The 22,565-nt window shown below is 43.3% G+C and overlaps 4 gene segments (V, D, J or C); all 4 read right to left on the bottom strand.

Annotated features, from left to right (window-relative positions):
• Positions 1-1,986: 1,986 nt before the first annotated feature.
• On the bottom strand, positions 1,987-4,511 carry LOC114007219 (T cell receptor beta variable 11-1-like). The segment is given in 3 exon segments: positions 1,987-2,235; positions 3,965-4,302; positions 4,405-4,511. Coding segments are annotated over 3 exon segments (636 nt in total).
• Positions 4,512-8,211: 3,700 nt separating this feature from the next.
• LOC102499547 (T cell receptor beta variable 10-3-like) lies at positions 8,212-9,169 on the bottom strand. The segment is given in 2 exon segments: positions 8,212-8,697; positions 8,804-9,169. Coding segments are annotated over 2 exon segments (534 nt in total).
• Positions 9,170-12,446: 3,277 nt separating this feature from the next.
• On the bottom strand, positions 12,447-13,244 carry LOC102489587 (T cell receptor beta variable 13-like). The segment is given in 3 exon segments: positions 12,447-12,796; positions 12,907-13,009; positions 13,113-13,244. Coding segments are annotated over 2 exon segments (429 nt in total).
• A 1,684-nt stretch (positions 13,245-14,928) lies between these two features.
• On the bottom strand, positions 14,929-21,632 carry LOC102489177 (T cell receptor beta variable 13-like). The segment is given in 3 exon segments: positions 14,929-15,278; positions 15,389-15,491; positions 21,520-21,632. Coding segments are annotated over 2 exon segments (429 nt in total).
• Between the last annotated feature and the right edge of the window lie 933 nt (positions 21,633-22,565).

Genomic DNA, 22,565 nt, shown 5'->3' with positions numbered 1-22,565 from the left:
TGGTAGAATTAACATAATCAAAATGGCAATTCTACCCAAATTAATCTACATGTTTAATGCAATTCCAATCAAAATACCAGAGATATTCTTCAGAGATCTAGAAAAGACAATTATAGAATTTGTCTGGAACCATAAAAGACCTCGTATTGCAAAAGCAATCCTGCGTAAGAAGAATGGAGTAGGAGGCATATCACTCCCTGATCCCAAGATATACTATAAAGCTGTGGTCATCAAAACAGCATGGTATTGGCATAAAAACAGACATGTGGACCAATGGAAGAGAATAGAGACCCCAGAAATAACTCCCAAAGCTTATAGCCAACTGATCTTTGACAAAGGATATCAGTCAATCCATTGGGAAAAGGAAAACCTCTTTAGTAAATGGTGCTGGAAAAACTGGGTATCCACCTGCAGAAAGATGAAACTGAACCCCCATCTTTCACCATTAACAACAGTCAACTCAAAATGGATCAAAGATCTGAACCTAAGACCTCAGACAATAAAACTACTTGTGGAAAATGCTGGGGAAACTCTGGGAGACATTGGAGTAGGCAAAGACTTCTTAAATAAGACTCCCAAAGCACAGGCAATAATCCCTAAAATAGACAAGTGGGACTATATTAGACTAAGAAGTTTCTGCACAGCAAAGGACACAGTAACAAGTGTGAACCGACAACCCTCAGAATGGGAAAATATTTTTGTTAAATATGCCTCAGACAAGGGACTGATAACGAGAATACATAGGGAACTCAAGTGCCTTATGCGAAAAAAAATGATTAACCCGATTAAAAGATGGGAAAGTGAGCTGAACAAAAGTCTCTCTAAGGAAGACATACGAACAGCCAAAAAGCATATGAGGAAATGCTCAACATCCCTCATCATAAGGGAAATGCAGATAAAAACCACAATGAGATACCACCTAACCCCTGTCAGAATGGCAAAGATTAAGAATATAAAAAGTGATAAGTGTTGGCGGGGATGTGGTGAAAAGGGAACCCTCCTACACTGTTGGTGGGAATGTAAACTAGTTCAACCACTGTGGAGAACAATATGGAGGTTCCTCAAAGATCTACAAATAGAACTACCATTTGATCCAGCAATCCCACTTCTGGGTATTTACCCAAAAGACAGGAGAACGCTCAGTCAGAAAAGTGCTTGCACATCCATGTTTATTGCAGCATTATTCACAATTGCCAAGACATGGAACCAACCTAAATGTCCACAAACTGATGAATGGATTGGAAAAGTGTGGTATATATACTCTATGGAATACTACTCAGCCATAAAAAATAACAAGACCCTGGAATTTGATAGAAAATGGTCAGATATGGAGGATCTATTGCTGAGTGAAGTAAGCCAGGCTATGAAAGAAAGATATTGTATGTATCCACTCAATATATACCGACTATCCGCACTCTATAATAGAGAGCAAAAATTCGGAGGACATAAAAACAGTGAAGGTACTTAATGAGAATAGGACAGTGTGGAATGGGGTAAGTGAAGAGAAGAGGATAGAGAAAGATAGCAAGTGAACAATAGAGAGACAGGACGTTAGTGAGAAACAGATAGGGCTTATTAACTGTTGATGATGACATGTATAGTATTCTCAACTGGATTGGTCTGAGAAGTATTTCATGATGGGCAAAGTATTTTTACAAGCAAAACGAGAAATAGCAATTGACTGTTTTATAAAAATAATTAGAATAATAAAAATAATGATTGGGGAAAACAGAAAAGATACGGAATGTTGAAGTGTGGAGATTAATGTCTCTGTACTGACTGACATGCATGGCATTCCCTTTTGAAAAAACAATGTAATACACTGTAAAGTTATATGTAATCCAATGTAATATAAAGAAGATTATGATGATAATAAAAATTAAAAAAAAAAAAAGCTTAATGAATTGATGCCCTAAAAATATGGTGAGGAATCTTAGCTGGTTTCATGGGCAGGGCAAGAGCCTGAGGAGGTGAGAGCAGCTGTCTCTAGTCATTGGGTGTATTTGCTGATCCTGACATGACCTGGTACACATAGGGCTGACCACCAGGCCAGGGAGACAAGGTCAAAGACAACAGAACAGCAAACTCAAGCACTGGCAAACTCCTATAGATGATGAGCTGGAGGTAAACCAGTTCTCCACATGACCAGGAGACCTGAAGCCTTGAATTCTTGTTCGGGGAACTCCAGGTTTTTAAAACTTCCATACACTCGGCAGAAGCAAAATAAAAGTCTCTCTGGAAGAGGATAGACCCAGCTTAGATGAAAAAATATTTCTACAACTATAGTGTCTGACACAAGATCAAAGGTAATCAGGTTCATAAAGAAAAATAGAGAATTCATAAAAAATGAACACTGAGAAGCAGTAGAAAAAGAAAAAAAAAGCCTCAAAAAATCTAAAATGTGAAAATGATCAGAAAGACTCTGAAATAGTTATGTTCCCTATGTTCAAAGAAATAGAAGGTGATTTCAGGAAACTTAGGAGGCAATTTGTAACATAAAAAAGATGTAGCAGATTAGAAGAACCCAGTAACGATTTTGGCGGCAATTTGTAACATAAAAAAGATGTAGCAGATTAGAAACAGAACCCAGTAACGATTTTGGCAAGGAGACGACAAATGGCTGTGTCCATCCATCACCTGACGAGGTTTGGTCAGATGAAGAAATTGGCAGGAGACGAGCAGCGGGTAAACAGATGTGGCATGTGACATGCAGTGCAGGTTGGATAAGGAGGAAGGAGAAGAAATGAGTGCTGAGCGACAGTGTCGATGCCTTCAGAGGGCTCCCAGGAAGCTGATTTCCAACCAGTATTTCAGAATATGTCTGTATGATCTTACAACATCCAGGCAGAATGTAGAGTAGAGGGTAAGAACTTAAACCCAAGGAGTATATTGTCACACGTGGCAATTGAAGTTCTTACAAGGAATATTTCAATGCTCCACAGGACTATTTTAATGTACAAAGGCAGACAGGTGGAAATGTCTTACACAGCCCCTGAGCTACTGGCCCAAGCCTGGATGCAGCGCTGGACTGTGACAATAACATGGAAGAGTTAGAGACTCTGGAGAACGTGGAATTCACATTAAGCTAATATTGGAGACTGGTGACCAGCGTATCTGTGGGTGTACATTTCTTTGAAGTTGTGAAAGTACTAAATAAAATAGTTGAATTGATTATCACCATCATTATCAGTAATGACATTATTATTATTCATATGTTTTCACAAAAACAGAGGGAAAAAGTTTTCAAAACACATTATATGTGTTGAGAATTTGTTGTAGTAAATTTCCAATGCAAAGATATAGAAGAAGCTAGAGTGAGGGGTGGCATAATGAATAAGTTCCTGGACTCCCATATGGCTGATTGCAGTTCAAGTCACAGACCCGGAGGCATGAAACTCAGCCAGGCATGTGTGTGTGCTTGCCCAGAGTCCCAGAAAGAGAATAAAGGAGAAGGGATTGTGGCATGACCATCCCCACCCCTACCCCCGTGGGGGTGTGATTTCTCACTTCCTAGCTCTCTGGCAAGTGCACATACACTATGGCAAAAACCTAAACAAACAAATTTTAAAAAGATATCTATTCAAATAATTCAGATAGTACAACTACAGAGGAAGAGGCTGCTGTTTATCACTGTCATACCATAACCATCTCTATTAATAAGTTTATTCTATGTGTTTCATGATTGCCTATTTTTATAGAACAGTCATTGCTACCCCTTAGGACTGAGTCTACAGTAACTTACTTTCAGTTTGGGCTTCTTTATGCTTCACTGAAAACTGCTTCAAATTCCCAAGTCCTAATTATTTTGAAACCACACTGTAGCCCTCATATTTCAAAAAGCAATGTATGTCTCCCATGATGTGACTCTTAACTGCAAACACACTTCTTTCCCTTGGACAACAAGGAAATGGTGGAGCCTCTCTTTAGGGTTGCCTGTGGGCTGGGGAGGGAGAGGGGAACCTACAATTTTGTGCACAGGTGGGGAGCGTCCTTGTGATGCTGTGGCTAAGCTGCTGGCACAGAGATACACAGCCGAGTCCCCCAGCTCTGCCCGCAGGATCTTCAGAGTGGAGTCTGCGCCCTTGGGTCTCTCTGCAGAAAATCGATCTTTAGGCAACAGAGATTCACCTACCATCGCCTCATTCTGAAAGTAAGTCAGGAGCTCTGGCCCTTGTCCCGGTCTCTGCCGGTACCAGTACAAGGTATTGTAGCCAGAAATAGGGTCACACCAAAAAGCTATGATCTGTCCTTTTTCTGAAATCTTTAGTCTGGGGGACTGGGTGACTCCAGCTGCTATGAGTTCTGTGGGGGGAAAAGATACAATTTGAAAATGGGAAGAAGGAAAATGATCATAAAAATCAATGGTAGATCCGTTGTGGATATTTTGGTGTTCAGAGGACTCATCTGCCCCCAGGAGACACAGGGCTGCCCAGCAGAGGAGCCTGGTGGCCATGGCGGGCCAGGGCAGGGCAGGACATTCACTAGATCAGAGTCCTAGTGAGCAGGAGTAGAGAACGACTGACATCCCTTGTCCCCACGTGGCAGTTCCCATGATTACATCACTGTCACCCACAGTGGAACCCACCATCTTAGAAACTAACTCTTACTGGTTCGAGCGGTTTGAGTTCTGCAGTAACTCTTAAATCGATCTTCTATGTGGTGATGGATTTTTTCCTTGAATGTGTCAAAGGCAACTCAGCTTTGAAAGAGCAGCAAGTGACTTCTTCGTTCATCTGGGATTATCTTTCTCTTTGGGCATTTCTCCTTTTCAAAGATTCTTCATTCTCATAGTTGCATAAACCTAAACAAGGTGGAAGCTGGGCTATTTATTCCTGAGCATTAGCTGGCATGCTCCAAGCTAGCGTGGAAAGATAGCACTCAAGCACAGAGGTTGAACATTTTGTTTTCTCTGAAGGCTGATGCCCAGTTTTCTCTTTGCCTCCCTCAATCCTCATGATGTGTACATACCAAAGCCTTCACCACAGTGCCTGCATTTCTAAGGCACCAATGCCACAAGTGGGAGGTCCGACATCCTACTTACGATGGTATATAATTTGCTTATTTCTGAAAATACCAACACAGATATTGCGACAATAAATTCAAACTGGAACAGATCTTCTGCAATATTAAAACTTACACCTCTAACATAACATACAATTAAACTACATTGGCTAGTACCTGAGAATTTGCTTATTTCTGAAAATATCAACACAGATATTGTAACAATAGATGCGAAATTGAACAGACCTTTTCCAATAGGAAAAAAATGTAAATCTTTTGCATATGATACAATTAAACTACCATGGTTAGTGTCTGGGCATCCTTTTCTAATATGGCTGCATTTTCCATTTTCTCATCACTGAGTGATTGACTGGTTTGGATTTGTTCTTTTTTCTTCAGGACATTTTCAAAGGTCATGTGTTTCATTTGAGTAAGTTGAATTCCACTAGTCTAATATCTACTCACATTTAGGATTGTTCTTCCTTTGACAATTTTTCATATGATACATTAAAAATCAACTCTTTGTTTTAACAGTTTGCAATAGTCTGACTCTGAATAAAGGTGAGACTCTATTCCCGTTAGTAATAATTTATGTTTCTTCTTCTGTGATTTGCCTGGTTAAACTTAAATATTGCCATTTTATTGTGTATGGAATGAGAATTCTGCTCATTTGAGATACTAACTCTTTTAGACAAGGGCACAATGCTATAGAAAACAAAATAAACGAAATAAACCCTAAAATCTCAGTGGTCCAACTCTTAACAATTCTTATCTCCTACAATCACAAACCCAGTGTGGAACGAGCAGCTTTCTTCAGAGCTGTCGAAGAAGTTAGGACCCAACCACCAGGCAGGCTGCTTTCATGTCATAACTAGGCAGTGTGTAACATTGGAGCATCCAAGTTCATCAGGACATGGCGAAAGGGAGCTGCAGGGTGTCTGAGAAGAAGAGTGTTACTCGCAGGCTTGAGTTTGCTCTTGCTTGGAAAATGCCGCTTGCCAGATTGCCCTTTGCTGGTGTCTGGGAATTGGGGTGGTAACCAGTTCCCTGCACTGATATGAAGTTTCCCTAACTGAGAAGGGTGTTCATTGGGCCTGGAGTGTAAGTGCAAACACTGTAATGCTGAACACTGGGTCTCCTGAAGGTCTGCATTTGTGGTGCCTGTTAGTCAGTGGCTCTTGTATGATCATCTCCCAGTAACATCTCCCTGACACTGAATGTTATGGGCTCCTTGGTAAACATATTGTACACATGTTGCAGAATTTTGCTGCTTAGGGTAGAGTGAGCTGTGTGTGACCCCTTCTGGGAAGAAGAGAGAATAAGGAAGCCTGCATGCAGACTCCTCTAGATTCCATCAGAGCACTTATGTCATGCCAATTTCCCATGAATCCTTCCAACTAATCTCCAGAAAGTATACTCCAGGACCCTATCACAGTCAACAGGCTATTATTTTAGTGTATGTATTAATATCTTATACAAGAGACAGACAGAGAGAACTGGAGACAGACAGAAAGACAGCCTCCCTCACCAGGATCCTCATGCTGCCACCTCCCCTCGGTGTCAGCCAACCCGACTCATGGGCATGTGTGTGCATGCGCCTTACTCAGGGAGTCCCAGACTTTTCCCTTATGAGTCTGCATACATTTCCTATGAGTCACCACCTGGCACTCCCAGGATAATTTTTAAAATTTTATGCTATAGGGCATGAGAGAGAGAGAGAGATCACCCCACAGAGGGAAATGGCCATGCAGCAATAGGATGTTGGGCACACACTTGCTCCTCATGTGATTTTCAAACCACTGCATCTGGGACATGAACCCTGCGACTGGCCATGTGGGATCCAGTGCCTTAACTCCCACACAACTTTCCAGCCCACTCAGGATATTTTAAGGGCCAAATTTGGAATCAACTTCCATCATTTTACCACAGCCCATTACAAAGAACCTCATCCCATGTTCCCAGCCCTCTACCCACACACGAGGCTGGGAAACGCAGACGACCACGGTGTCACCGAGTCTCAGCGGTCTCTGTCTTGCTCATCTTCCTGCATCTGTTTGCATCTTCATAGCTTTTCCCTGTCTATGGCTTAGCATCTCCTCTTTTATGGAGTGTTTTGATGCACATGATTTAGTTTACTGAAACTGAAAGTAAACATATTGTTTTTTACAGCTTGTGTTCTTTCGTGTCTCCACTAAAAAAAAAAAAATGCTTCTCAAATAAATTTTTTCCTTAATTTTTTTCTAGTAAAATTTAAGTACATATCCCAAAATATATTTTCCTGTAAGGAATGAAGTGGAAATCTAAGAATAAGGGAAGGATGTATGTTCATCTTGAGGGTGAAAACCTGCCGGCACATGTGAGGATAGACTGAATGTACGGAGTGTGGCTGGAGCATCAAAACTGAGGAGAACTGGCAGTGATGGAGGGACAGACAGAAGGTCTGTGACCTAGGACTTGCATGGCTCTTGCCCCTTGGGATTAGGCAGCCAGGAACAGAGACCACACGAGTGAAGGTTTATGAGTGTAAGCAGAAAGGTAGGAGGGACTGTGGGAAAGGGGCGATAAAGTCATTGAAGAATACAGAGGTGAGAAGAAGAGGGTGGATTTGAAGGTATCAGATGAGATCTCTGGCAAGGCTCTCCAGCCTGGAATACTACACCTTCATGCAATCTTGATGGAGAAACCACACTTCAGTGGCAAGGACACAGAATCAGAAGGAGAGACAAGGAAGAGGTCAATGTGCCACCACATGGGAAGGTCTATGGCTGGGGCCTGGCAAGCTCAAGAAGGACTTTCCCACCTGTACCCAAAGTTCACCTGGTTCCAGGTGACCAAGATCCACACTGAAAAAGAGGTTATTGCCCATGATTCAGTAAGGGCAGATGGAGAGCTTTCCAACTTAGGACTCAGGTTCTGTGGGAAGAGCCTGTGGATCCCACAACTCAGAGCATGGTTCTCAAGTAGAATATGCTCCCGCAACAGTGTTAGCTTCTCAACAGTAGTCTAACCTGTTTTGGAAGAAAGCATCTGCCAAATATCTCCTTGTGAAAAAGGAAAAGAAATGTATCTCTTTCATTCACTTTTTCTGTAATGATTATTGAGTCATTATGGATTTCAGTTGAAGATATTTGTTTCTCTCTGCAAGCTGAGAGAATTTCAGAAGGGAGATGAGAAAGCTAAGTGTGCTGGTGACCTCCATTCAGGTTAAGCGTGGCATCAGGATGAACCTAAACACTGGGTCATATTCTCCGAACTTCAAGGTCCCCAGTCTAGCAAGGACTCTGTGACTCTCAAGGAGACCAGACTTGCCAGGATGGGGTCAGGCCTCATGAGCACAGGGCAACCTTGGTCTTTCCAATGACGTTTTGTGTGCAGGGAAGATGCAGCCGTGCAGCACTGTGTAGTCACTGGTAGCACAGAAGTACACAGATGTCTGCGAGGGGGTGGGTGACTCCAGAGTGAGGGGGAAATTCTCTGTTTTTGATCTAGAGACTCTGTACCCATCTGGGATGTCTCCTTTGTTGGTGTCGTTAACTCCGAATGAGTAATGGATCAGCCTCAGCCCGTGTCCCAGGTCTTGCCGGTACCAGTACATGTATCCATGGTTGTCATTCTGGTGGCATTGCAGAGTTACATTCTTTCCCTTCACTGTGACTTTTTGCCTTGGGCTCTGGGTGATTCCAGCATCCGTGGGTCCTGGAAGAGAAAGTGACACAGCCTGATGATGTCTCCCCAGCAGAAAGGCTTGTATTGAGGTCTTAAGAAGGCCAGGGAAGGGAGCTCTCTTGTAACCAGTACTCACCTGCCCATAGGAGATAAGCGACCACACAGAAGAGCAGCCCAGGGCCCATTTCAGGTCCAGGGGAGAGCCACATCTCCCAGTCCTGTTTTGGAGAAAGAGAACTCGGGTTCCCAGTGACTGTGATTACATGCAGGCCAGTGGGCTCATGTGATATCATAGAAGACCCTGGGACAGCAGGAACAGAGACCCCTGCAGGAACTGAGAGGCAGTGTCACCAAATGCAAGGGTGGCCTTGCACATAACTGACAATGCAGCTGAGTCTGAAATCAGACAGGGCCATGAGGAGGTAATGGAAGGCTCATGACACTTTTTTTTATGATTGTCTCTCTTTAAATGATACTGTCCTTTCTTCTAACAGCTCTTTTGTGTGATCTTCAGTTGCTCAGAAGCCACAGCGTTCAGGGAATACCACCCCCTCTTGCGTATCAGACTGAGTATCAAACAGGAAGTGCTGCAGTGGAAAACACTTTCCTATTCCCTCAAGTGGCCACTCTTTATGGCCATTTCACATAATGAAGGATGAGGCTGCTGCATTTTCATTTCAGATGACTCTGTACCTGGAACACGGGGCTTCAGACAAAAGTAATCAGTGAGGCCCTTTGATCTTAAACTGCCCACAGCAAGTCACTGTTGGACCATTCGTGTCTCAGAGTTAATAGGGAACTAAGTTTCTTTGAATTTATACTATGTAGTAGCCTCTTCATTCTATTTGCCAGTATAAATCACTGTAGCTCACATGCTATGGACTTCAGGTAACAAATGAGAAAACCAGACCTATCTTTTTCAAGTCACCAGCACAAGGTCAGAATATGAACCGATTGATGTCTCCTCGTCGCAGACATGGCACCCTTTCCCCTTCAGCCTCAAGCCTCCCAGATGAAACGTGTTGTGGAAATGATTTATGGAAATAATTTCCATAAACAGGATGTCTCCTGTTACCAAAATTCATGGAGTGCTTTGACTTTAAGACTGGATTGAAAGGCAGTGTGGTCTGTGTTCGAACCTCAGTTCTGTTTTCATTAGTCACTCTCCCACTTTTGATGAACCATCTAAACTTGCTAACAATTTGTGTTTTTCACATGTAGAAATTGAGTCAATCATTCTGTAGCATTCTGAAGAAATGAATTGAAATAATGTATTTAAATATATGGCACAAAGCATATGAGCAATATATCAAGAATTTCTTTTTTAATACTTTCATATAAAAGAGTAGAACTAAAGTAGTCTGTGGAGTTGGCTGGTGACATGGTGGTCAGGGGAGCTGATTCCCACATGGCCAAGAGAGCAGTTCAAGTCCCGGACCCAGAAAATTGAGAAACTTTTTGGGTGTGTTTGTGTTTGTGTCCAAAACCCCAAAAGGAGGGAGAAATGGAGGAATGACCATGTCTCATGTGGGGGATGCATTCTCACTTCATCTCTCTGTCTGTATCTCTTTCTGTCTTTCTCTGATGAACACACATGCTCTCTGGTCAATTAAAAGAAAATAGATAAAGCAGTCTGTGTTCATCTACACAAGGTCCCATCATAATCTGATGGCACTGTGCTGGCTATTCTAGTGTGCCCCACCCTCCACCCGTCCACTCCCTGGCCTCTCTGCCTTGTGCTGTGCTCCAGGAGCCTGGCAGCGGCTGTCATCCAGGCTTTCAGGTGGGTCTGTTATGGGAAAAACCAGCTGAATATTGAGGGGAAGTGAAGAGATTCCAGAGCATTTGGGCCTCCCCTTTCTGTCTCCTGCCCTTCTGGTTTGATCAAGTTCCTCCCTCTGGTCACCCTGTCGCCATACCTCCCATAAGCTCCAATAATGCAGCATCTGCCCCTTCTCCCTCAGGCTCAGGAATTGCACTGACTTCCCACCTGCCTGGTTCCCTCAACCCTGGTCCTTCAGCTCCTCCTGACTTCCTTAAGCCTGTCCTCCCTCTGAACACCTTTGATTAAACTGTTTTGGCTTCTGAATATGTCATTTTTCCCTGCCAGAGAATTGATTGACTGATTCATGTACGAATAATTAGAGACATAATGTCAGACTTTAGTCTTCTAAAAACAAGATGTGTGCTTTTTAAAATTAAATGTCCTTTCCCACATTTCAAAGTAAAGTTTAACATAACTATTCCTAAAATACCTGCTGGATAAATTAACAAGTGAACAACTAAACTACAATCTGTGTTTTTCACTTGTATAATGTGGATACAGATGAACTATAATAGGTTTCCATGAGCAAGATGATAAAAAAATTGTCTGCATTCCCTTAGTTGCCATTTCTGTGCTGTGTAGCTAAGTCTACTTATGCTTGTCTCTCGGCACTGAGTGCTTGATGTCCTCTGATATGCTGTCTCTTATCACAGGGGCTAGAAGTTCTGAAGCTACATTTCCAAGATTCTCCTGTTAGCAAGTTTCTGAAATAGTTTTACTTTCTCCAACAGCCTATTCCTGGGAAAACATTGGAAGAGGAAGAAAAGCCTTTTTAATGTTCTTTTTCTTTCTTTCTTTCTCTCTTTTTTCCCTTTTGACAGCAGTGGACAGGTGGATGTACAATGGTTTCTCCAGACTATCCTGTGAAAAACCCACTGGGTCACCGCAGAAACATGTGACCCACCAGTTTCTTTAGTTCCAGAAAACTGCTAAGAGACATTGTTACAGAAAAAGCAATTTGAGATCTTCTGATCTCTAGTGGTGAAAGTTTAAGCACATTTTTTCCTCTAAAACTTGCAAGGATCAATAATTCTCACTCTAATTAAAAATCTTAGTATTTCTGATTTCTTGGCTGAGTCTTCTAATGCCCTGGAATGCCCTTACTTGTTTGGCCTCTGTACGAGGAGAACCTCATGGCCTTGTTTTATGTAGAACTAAGACAGGACAACATTGAATGGCTTGAAGTTATATGTCCTGGAATTTGGCAGGCAGTAAGCCATACTGACCACACACCATGAATTGACTTCCCACTGCTTCCGAAATGCTCTTGAAATAAAGGAGACAATGTTCTTCTACAATTTAGTGGACCAAAAAGAGAGAACAATGGAATTATAGGAAAATTTGTTTTTAGAGTTGGAAATAAAGGTTTGGATAATGTTCTGATGCTGTTAAAAATAAAATACCGGGGACCAGCAGTTAGCATAATGGCTATGTCGCTGGACTCCCACGTAGTCGACCATGGTTCAAGTCCTGGACCCAGTGGCTTAAACTCATGCCAGGCGTGTGTGCATGTGTGCCCAAGATCCTGAGAGGAGAATAGAGGAGAAGGGATTGCGGTGTGGCCATCCCCCATGGGGGTTGATTTCTCACTTTCTGTCTCTCTGTCTCTCTCTGTCTGGCGAGCGCACGCACCCTATAACAAAAAACCTCTCAAAAAAAAAATACTGGATGAGATAAGATCTTCCTCATCGATAAAGTGGATCATCTAATGTCTGTCTTTGCATTATGACATGTAATGTACACCCACACTCTAGTTCAAAGGAGAAGCTCCTGCCATTGCTAAGAATTGGAAGATGCTGGCAGAGATTAAGAACATCCAGTGGATGCAAAGTGTGCAGATTAAGAGAGCTCTGACTGAGTTCAGCAAGGCAGACAGTGTTAGGAAAGAACTATGAACATCCTGCAGTTTGCTAAGGCTGTGTGGAAGCACCACCTCTCTCTCCCTACCACATCCTCAGCTGGGACAGGAAGGTTTGGGTACAGAAAGCCAGTAGCTCTGCAAGGCTGTGTCCAAACTGCTGGCACAGAGGTACGAGGCAGAGTCTCCCAGCTCCAAGGAGCTCATGTTCATTTCAGAGTGGTTGTCACTGAACTGCTTAGCTGAGAATCGATCAGAGATGATGCCTTTATAGTACTCGCTCTCTTCAAAATATGAAACAAGGAACTGGGGGCCCTGGTCTGGAGCCTTTTGGTACCAGGATACACTCTTGTGTCCTGAAATGGGATAGCATTTCAGAGTGGCCTGTCCCTTCTTTTCTGTGATTAGGTATCTTGGGGACTGGGTGACTCCAATATTCACTGAACCTGTTGGGGAAACAGATAAAAACTGAGCCCCCAGAAGAGAAGAGTGTGATATTCAGTAACAACCAATGCCTGTGGGTTCAGAGGACACCCCCTCTGTGCTCAGTACTCACCTGCTCCCAGGAAACAAAGGACAGCCCAGAAGAGGATCCTGGTGCCCCAGGCAGAGTCAGGCAGGACAGGGATAGGCATGACCCTGCTCAGGGTGCTGGGCTCCTGGGGTAACAGAAAAGGAGTTCAGCTCCTCCCTGCCCTCTAGAGAACTGACCTGTGATGTCACTGGTGTGATGTGACTGTCCCCGAAGGCTCCCGTAGGCACCTGCAACCCTGCGTGGGCTTGATGACCCAGGCCTTCTCTCTGTTCCTCCTCCAGACAGGGAGCTGGCCGTGCTGAGCTAGGCAGGGCAGGTTTGGGGCAGACTCGTCCCCCACAGCTTCTCTAGGTTTCCTCTGCAGCAGATGCCCCTCATGTATCCCTGGCTCAGGTTATCGTGTCTGTCCCACAGAAGTCCCTCCCACTCCCATCAAATGTAGGCTCCAGAGGCTGGCAGGTGGCATGGTGGTTATAGTGTTGGACTCCCACACAGCCAACTGTGGGTTGAGTCCTGGACCTGGTGGCTTGCTCTCTCACTTTCCCTCTCTTTCTCTCTGGTGTCTTTCTCTGGTCAGATTAAAAGAATAATAATGAATAAAATTAAATAAAAGAATACTTTTATAAAAACGTCAGCTCCAGAGAGGGCTCTGCCATGAAGGCTGCACTTCACAGCTTCTTGCTGGACAAATACAGGGCTTAGCAGGTGACGTGAGAAGACCATGACTGCTCCCTCCTGTACCTCCACTGCCTCGGTCTCATCATACGATGTCCCTGGTACAGGGGCCAAGCCGGACTGTGTCCCTGAAGCCTCCCAGTTTCAAATAGTACTCTCAGAGGGGTGCTCAGTGGGTTCACAGTGCCCTCAAGTGGCCAAGTGTGCAGTCCTGTGACCGGCGCTCCCCGTGACAGTCCAAGGAGGCTGGGAACTTTCCAAACCAGCTGCAGGAGCTGCTTCGACACAGTACAGTGCTGGCTGATTTGAGATTTTTAGTGTCAAACTCATCTTTTGTATGTGGTAGTGGGGGAGGCATGAAGCAAATATTGTTCCAAATGGGAAAGTAAATATTCTCTCTCTCATCAATGAGTATGTAAGACAGGAGGTACCAGCTGGTCAGAAGCCAGTTACCCAAGGAATAGGGCAAGATCTAGAAAACGAGGAGAACCTCATGGCCTTGTTTTATGTAGAACTAAGACAGGACAACATTGAATGGCTTGAAGTTATATGTCCTGGAATTTGGCAGGCAGTAAGCCATACTGACCACACACCATGAATTGACTTCCCACTGCTTCCGAAATGCTCTTGAAATAAAGGAGACAATGTTCTTCTACAATTTAGTGGACCAAAAAGAGAGAACAATGGAATTATAGGAAAATTTGTTTTTAGAGTTGGAAATAAAGGTTTGGATAATGTTCTGATGCTGTTAAAAATAAAATACTGGAGACCAGCAGTTAGCATAATGGCTATGTCGCTGGACTCCCACGTAGTCGACCGTGGTTCAAGTCCTGGACCCAGTGGCTTAAACTTATGCCAGGCGTGTGTGCATGTGTGCCCAAGTCCTGGACCCAGTGGCTTAAACTCATGCCAGGCGTGTGTGCATGTGTGCCCAAGATCCTGAGAGGAGAATAGAGGAGAAGGGATTGCGGTGTGGCCATCCCCCATGGGGGTTGATTTCTCACTTTCTGTCTCTCTGTCTCTCTCTGTCTGGCGAGCGCACGCACCCTATAACAAAAAACCTCTCAAAAAAAAAATACTGGATGAGATAAGATCTTCCTCATCGATAAAGTGGATCATCTAATGTCTGTCTTTGCATTATGACATGTAATGTACACCCACACTCTAGTTCAAAGGAGAAGCTCCTGCCATTGCTAAGAATTGGAAGATGCTGGCAGAGATTAAGAACATCCAGTGGATGCAAAGTGTGCAGATTAAGAGAGCTCTGACTGAGTTCAGCAAGGCAGACAGTGTTAGGAAAGAACTATGAACATCCTGCAGTTTGCTAAGGCTGTGTGGAAGCACCACCTCTCTCTCCCTACCACATCCTCAGCTGGGACAGGAAGGTTTGGGTACAGAAAGCCAGTAGCTCTGCAAGGCTGTGTCCAAACTGCTGGCACAGAGGTACGAGGCAGAGTCTCCCAGCTCCAAGGAGCTCATGTTCATTTCAGAGTGGTTGTCACTGAACTGCTTAGCTGAGAATCGATCAGAGATGATGCCTTTATAGTACTCGCTCTCTTCAAAATATGAAACAAGGAACTGGGGGCCCTGGTCTGGAGCCTTTTGGTACCAGGATACACTCTTGTGTCCTGAAATGGGATAGCATTTCAGAGTGGCCTGTCCCTTCTTTTCTGTGATTACGTATCTTGGGGACTGGGTGACTCCAATATTCACTGAACCTGTTGGGGAAACAGATAAAAACTGAGCCCCCAGAAGAGAAGAGTGTGATATTCAGTAACAACCAATGCCTGTGGGTTCAGAGGACACCCCCTCTGTGCTCAGTACTCACCTGCTCCCAGGAAACAAAGGACAGCCCAGAAGAGGATCCTGGTGCCCCAGGCAGAGTCAGGCAGGACAGGGATAGGCATGACCCTGCTCAGGGTGCTGGGCTCCTGGGGTAACAGAAAAGGAGTTCAGCTCCTCCCTGCCCTCTAGAGAACTGACCTGTGATGTCACTGGTGTGATGTGACTGTCCCCGAAGGCTCCCGTAGGCACCTGCAACCCTGCGTGGGCTTGATGACCCAGGCCTTCTCTCTGTTCCTCCTCCAGACAGGGAGCTGGCCGTGCTGAGCTAGGCAGGGCAGGTTTGGGGCAGACTCGTCCCCCACAGCTTCTCTAGGTTTCCTCTGCAGCAGATGCCCCTCATGTATCCCTGGCTCAGGTTATCGTGTCTGTCCCACAGAAGTCCCTCCCACTCCCATCAAATGTAGGCTCCAGAGGCTGGCAGGTGGCATGGTGGTTATAGTGTTGGACTCCCACACAGCCAACTGTGGGTTGAGTCCTGGACCTGGTGGCTTGCTCTCTCACTTTCCCTCTCTTTCTCTCTGGTGTCTTTCTCTGGTCAGATTAAAAGAATAATAATGAATAAAATTAAATAAAAGAATACTTTTATAAAAACGTCAGCTCCAGAGAGGGCTCTGCCATGAAGGCTGCACTTCACAGCTTCTTGCTGGACAAATACAGGGCTTAGCAGGTGACGTGAGAAGACCATGACTGCTCCCTCCTGTACCTCCACTGCCTCGGTCTCATCATACGATGTCCCTGGTACAGGGGCCAAGCCGGACTGTGTCCCTGAAGCCTCCCAGTTTCAAATAGTACTCTCAGAGGGGTGCTCAGTGGGTTCACAGTGCCCTCAAGTGGCCAAGTGTGCAGTCCTGTGACCGGCGCTCCCCGTGACAGTCCAAGGAGGCTGGGAACTTTCCAAACCAGCTGCAGGAGCTGCTTCGACACAGTACAGTGCTGGCTGATTTGAGATTTTTAGTGTCAAACTCATCTTTTGTATGTGGTAGTGGGGGAGGCATGAAGCAAATATTGTTCCAAATGGGAAAGTAAATATTCTCTCTCTCATCAATGAGTATGTAAGACAGGAGGTACCAGCTGGTCAGAAGCCAGTTACCCAAGGAATAGGGCAAGATCTAGAAAAGCCTTTTTCACACTACAGTAATTCCTGACAATGGAGTTCTGTCACAGCAAAGATTTTCTAAGTTGGAGAAATAAAATCATTGGTCGAGAAAGTGAGAAATCACCCCAGGAGGGACCAGCAGTTAGCGTAATGGCTATGTCGCTGGACTCCCATGTAGTCGACCATGGTTCGAGTCCCAGACCAGGTGGCTTCAACTCACACCAGGTGCATGTGTGTTTGTGCCCAAGATCCAGAGAGGAGAGTGGAGGAGAAGGGATTGCAGTGTGGCCATTCCCCTGGGGGAGGGTGAGTTCTCACTTTCTGTCTCTCTGTCTTTCTGGTGAGAGCATGTGCCCTATAGCAAAAACCGCTCCAAAAAAAAAAAAAAAAATAGGAAACTGCCTGCTTACATAAGAGGTCTTTTGGAAAGTTCATGGCAATGATTATTACGGAAAAAAAAAAAACTGTACAAGGCTTTAAAAAAAATTTGCACTAAAACACTCTTGCACGAATCCCAATTTTGTATGCACTATTTGAAGTCTCCTCATTTATCATTATTTAACATCCTGTCTTTTTATTTAATTAAGCTGTCTTCATTTTGATTGGTTTGTAAGAATGATTTATCTTATAGATTCAATCTTTTTTCAAGTATATATATCTTAAATAATGTGTTCTAGAAACAAGCAGATGGCGTGGTGATTACATTGCCAGATTCCCACGTGGGCAACTGCAGTTTGAGTCCCACACTTGGTGGCTCGAAACTCACGTCAGGCACATGTGCATGCGTGTCCACAATCCCCAAAGGAAAACGGAGGAGAAGGAATTGGGGTGTAGCCATCCTCCTGGGAAGTGATTTCTCACTTTCCCTCTCACCATCTCTCTGTCTCTTTCTCTCTGGAGAGCACACACCCCCTAAGGTGAAATACTTTACAGAAATAAATTTTATATATATAGGGATGGCCACGCCGCAATCCCTTCTTCTTCATTCTCCTCTTGGGATCTTGGGCACGCACACACACACGCACAGAGTGAGTTTAAGCCACCAGGTCCGGGACTCGAACCGTGGTCAACTACCTAGGAGTCCAGTGACATAGCCATTATGCTAACTGCTGGTCCCAATAAATTATATATTTTGATGAAAATTTTATTCAATTTAGATCCCTTTTATGGTTAGGACATATTTTATCCTCTTTAAAACTCTGCCTACTCCACAGTCTTAAAGAGTCTAGTCTGTTATTTTTAGAAGCTCTAGAATTTTAGTTTTTAGATCAATGAGGACTTTTTACATTTCATTACATTTTCCTTTGTGACAAGATGATCCCTTCTGTAAGAGGTCAGATAATTAATAGTTTAAGTTTTTGCACCACAGTCTCTGTCCTAACTACTCAACTTCATTGTATTAATAGCACAAAAGCAACCACAATACTCTTATACCTAAATGAACACAAAAGGTTGTGGGGCTTAGCAGGTGCTGGACTCCCACGTGGCTGACCACAGTTTTAGTCCCAGACCCAATAGCCTGAAAGTCCCTCCAGGTGCCTGTACACATGCCCAAAATCCTGAGAGGAGAAGGGAAAAGAAAGCATTGCGGTGTGGCCATCCCCCCTGGGAAACCACTCCTTGCTTTCCCTCTAGCACACATGCCCTATGCAAAAACCTAAAAAGAGAAAAAGGAAGTCTGTGTTCCAATTAAACTTTACCTATGAATACAACAAATTTGAATTTTGTGTAACGTGTATGTCACAAAATATTATCCTGTTCATTTTTTTCAACCGCTTAAAATGTTAAATATGAGGGGACCAGCAGTTAGCATAATGGCTATGTTGCTGGACTCCCATGTAGTCCACCGTGATTCACATACCGGACCCAGTGGCTTAAAACTCACACCGGGCATGTGTGTGTGCGTGCCCAAGATCCTGAGAGGAGAATGGAGGAGAAGGGATTGCGGCATGGCCATCCCCCCTGGGGGGTGATTTCTCCCTTTCTGTCTCTCTGTCTCTCTCTGTCTCTTTCTCTGTCTTTCTGGCAAGTGCATGCACCCTATAGCATAAACCTCTCCAAAAAAAGAAGAAGTTAAATATGAAACCAGCAGATTTTACCGTCCTCAGGTTTATGGAGTCAGGTAACAATTGAGATGCATTGTTTTTCTAGATCAATATACAGTTTTCCAGAAACACTTGTCAAAAAGCCTATTTTTTCCCTTTTGTGGTTCTATTGCGAGATTACAATATGCATCTTTGACTCATCACAGTTTATCTGCAAAAATATTCTCCTAATAACCGTAGGTTTTTCATAAACGACCTTATTAGGTGAAGGAAGTTTTCAATTACTCTGAATTTGCTGATGGATTTTATGAAGAATGGATATTGAATTTTACCACATTTTGGGGGCATATATTCATATAATCATATAGTTTTTCTTTTTTACACACAGATAGAGTGAGTTACATAGGCTATATTTTGAATGTTGAACCAATTGTGCATTGCAGAGATAATCCCACCTGGGCATGATCTATTATACTTATTAGATGTTGTTGGACTGGATCAGTGGGATTTGTGTTCATAAGGGGTATTGTCTGCACGGTTTTTCCTGGCAATATTTCTGTCTGATTTTGATATCAGAGGCGTGCTGGCCTCAGAGTGAATAGAGAATTATGCCCTGTTCCTCAGTCTCCCCCTGATGTCCTGCTTTTGTGACATCCTACCAATTTTGGTATATTTCCAGTTTCATTCAGTTTAAAACACTTTGTAATTTTTTTCTTTTGATTTATTTTTTGCATCACAACTTACTTAGAATTGTTGTTGAATGTTAAAATAGTTGGGATTGTGCTAGAGACCATTCACTATTATTTTTAAATTTAGTTTCACTGTGATCAGAAAAACACACTTGGTTTGATTTGAATCCTTTTAGATCCATAGATACTGACTTTATGGCCCGAAGTGTATAGTCCACGGTAGCGCATCTCAGTATGAACTGAACAGAAGCATGCATTCTGTTGTCTTTGGGTGGAGAATTCATTTAATACCATGAAGGACGAGTTGACTGATGCTGTTGCCTATGGCTTCTATATGCTTCCTGGTTTCTTGTCCTTGTCAACACGTGGAGCCGATTACCAAATGTGAGATATTGAAATCTCTGACCGTAATTGTGGATTTGCCTATTTCTCCTTGCAGGTCTCTCTGTTTTTGTTTCAGCGTTCTGCAGCTTTATTTTTTAGATACATGAATATTTATCATTGGTATGCCCTCTTGATAGACTTGCCCTTCTATTACTAAGATGTTCTCTGCTCTGATGTTTACTTGGATGTTTCTTTAGCTCCTCTAGCTTTCTCTTGATTGGTGTTAGCATGGTGCTTCCTTTAATCTCCTGTTACTTTTCACATAATGAGTCCTTATACTTACAGCACACTCCTAGTTGGCAGTGTATGCCAGTTTTTTGTTTGTTTGCTTGCTTTATTCAGTATTTTTTAACTGACACTCTTTAGTTTTGATGTGACTGTTAATCTGGTTATGTCTGTCATCTTACTATTGGCTTTCTGTTACTCTCTTGTTTGTTTAATTTATGTCATGCCTTCTTGTGGGTTAATTTAGCATTTTTTTAATTCCATCCCTAATGAGGCCAGCAGGTGGCATAGTGGTTAAGGCACTGAACTCCCACATGGTCGACTAAGGTTTAAGTCCCAGACCTGGCGGCTTGCTTTCTCACTCTCTCTCTCTCTCTCTCTGTCTCTTTACAGTGAGTGTGGTGCCCTGCAGCAAAATAAAAAAATAATACTGATAAATTAAATTAAATAAATAATTCTTTTAAAAATATTTCTTCCTTAGTAAGTTGTATCTCTTTGTTTTGTTATTTAATTATTGCTCTAGAGTTTTCAGTATCCAGATCTACACTATCACAGTTTACCTTCAAGGGACTACAAAGAGTATGAAAACCTTATAATGATATGACATCTATTCATTCATCTTTTTCTCATCCTTATGTTTTTGCTGTTAAGTATTTTAATTTTACATATATTATAATTCCTATACCATGTTGCAATTATTCTGGTATCAACAGCAAGTTATACTCAAAAACAATTTAAATTTAAAAAATTTGACTTTGATGACAATTCTTAATAAGCACTCTAATTTTTTTAAAGCTGATAGATGCAAATAGCCTTAGCACTGCTTCGTTCTAGCTGGACCACTCCTTAGTATAGAACAGGCTTAGTGGCAGTCAGTAATAAGAATTTTTTTTATGAATATGCTGAAACTATCTACTTCCATGAGAGAATATTTATTTGATCACTATCCTTGAGACTAAGTGCTGATGTTAAGTCACAGTTATAGAGTCATGAATTGTATATGAGCAATCCCAGAAATCCATAAGCCAAAGTTATTACTACCCAGTGTCGCCCCTTCCAGAATTACAAAGGTTATTTCCTGACCTCCGATCAGAGGGGCACCAGCAATCCCTAATGTATTCTGACCTTCGATGAGGGAAGACCAGGGCAGCTCCCTGGCCAGAGCTTCTGAGAACTGTGGGGAGAGCTGAACACAGGAGCTTTGTGAGCAGGAAGGAGGGGATGGTGCCCCACTGTGGCTAAGCTGCTGGCACAGAGATACAGGGCTGAGTCCCCTGGCTCTGCAGGCTGGATCCTCAGCATGGAGAACGAGCCCTCAGGCCTCTCTGGAGTGAAGCGATCACTGGGCAGCCCTGATTTGTCAGACAAATATTTGTTCTGGAAATAAGCCAAAAACTCCAGACTCTGCCCCAGGGTCTGACGGTACCAATAAAGAAAATCATGTCCAGAAATTGGATCACACTTGAGCGTTACATTCTGTCCCCTCACTGTGACTCTATGCTTAGGGGATTGGGACACTCCAGCATCTGTGTAACCTGTGAAGACAGAAGTTGAGGAAAGAACTTGGAAAAATTAATTGTGGTTAGCACACACATACACAGAAAGACACACTGTGTACATACCACACATACACACTCACAAACACACAAAACCACTCAGTATTCTAAGGACTTACCTTCTCCCAGGAGGCACAGGGCCACGCAGCAGAGGAGCCTGGTGCCCATAACAGGGTTGGGCAGCAGATCAGAAACTGAATTGGAGGAATTTCCCTTGTCCCCACATGGCAGTTCCCACGTGACATCAGTGTCTCTGTAAAGACCCACAGTCTTAGAAGTCAGTTATTATAAACTCAGCCACGCCTAGAAGTTGATTCCACATATTCATAGCCTGTGTGTAGGTTCAAACGAGTGCCCTCACATTCAACTCACAGTATCATAGGATATTTAGTTTTAGTGTATGTAATATCTTCTATGACAGACAGACACAGAGAAACAGAGATAGACTCCCCCACCAGAGTACTCGTGCTGCTGTCCACCCACAGGTTCAGCCAGTCTAGATTATGGGCACATATGTGCACACTCAGCTTGAATGTTCAGGGAGTTTCCAGGATGCAAACCCAGGACTTTTCTCTTGTGCACCCAATTGAATTTACTATGAGCCACCCACTACCTGTCATCCCCAGGATATTTTTAAGGGCCAAGCTTGGAACTGGTTTCCATCATTTTATCACATTCCATTATTGAGATTCTTGTCCTGTGTTCCCAATCCTCTACCTGTGAGACTGGGAGCCACAGAAGACCATGGGTGTCACTCAGCCTCAGTGGTCTCTGTCACGCTCATTCTTCCCCATCTGTTTGCATTTTCATGCCTTTTCTCAGTCTGTGGCTTAGCATTTCCTCTTTTATGGGGTGTTTTGATGACTTAATTTAATGCAACTAAAAGTAAATATATTATTCTTTACAGCTTGTGGGGTTTTTTTTGTGTCTCCACTGGGGAGGGGGAGGGTGGAAATGCCCTCTCAAATAAATGGTATCATTTTCCCCCTTCATTTATTTTAATGAAATTTAAGTGTTATCTTTCAAAATGACAGTAAATATACCTAAAATATGTTTTCATGTAAGGAATAAAGTGGAGACCTAGGAATAAGGCAGGGATGTACGTTCAATGAAGATAAATAGCTGGTAAAAAAGATCGTAAGGGTAAAAAACAGCCCAGCACATG

Source organism: Tupaia chinensis, unplaced genomic scaffold (assembly GCF_000334495.1).
Source record: "Tupaia chinensis unplaced genomic scaffold, TupChi_1.0 Scaffold000140_1, whole genome shotgun sequence".
Lineage (NCBI taxonomy): Eukaryota > Metazoa > Chordata > Mammalia > Scandentia > Tupaiidae > Tupaia > Tupaia belangeri.
The sequence above is the reverse complement of the archived record's forward strand: the minus strand, read 5'-3'. Positions and strand labels throughout refer to the sequence as shown.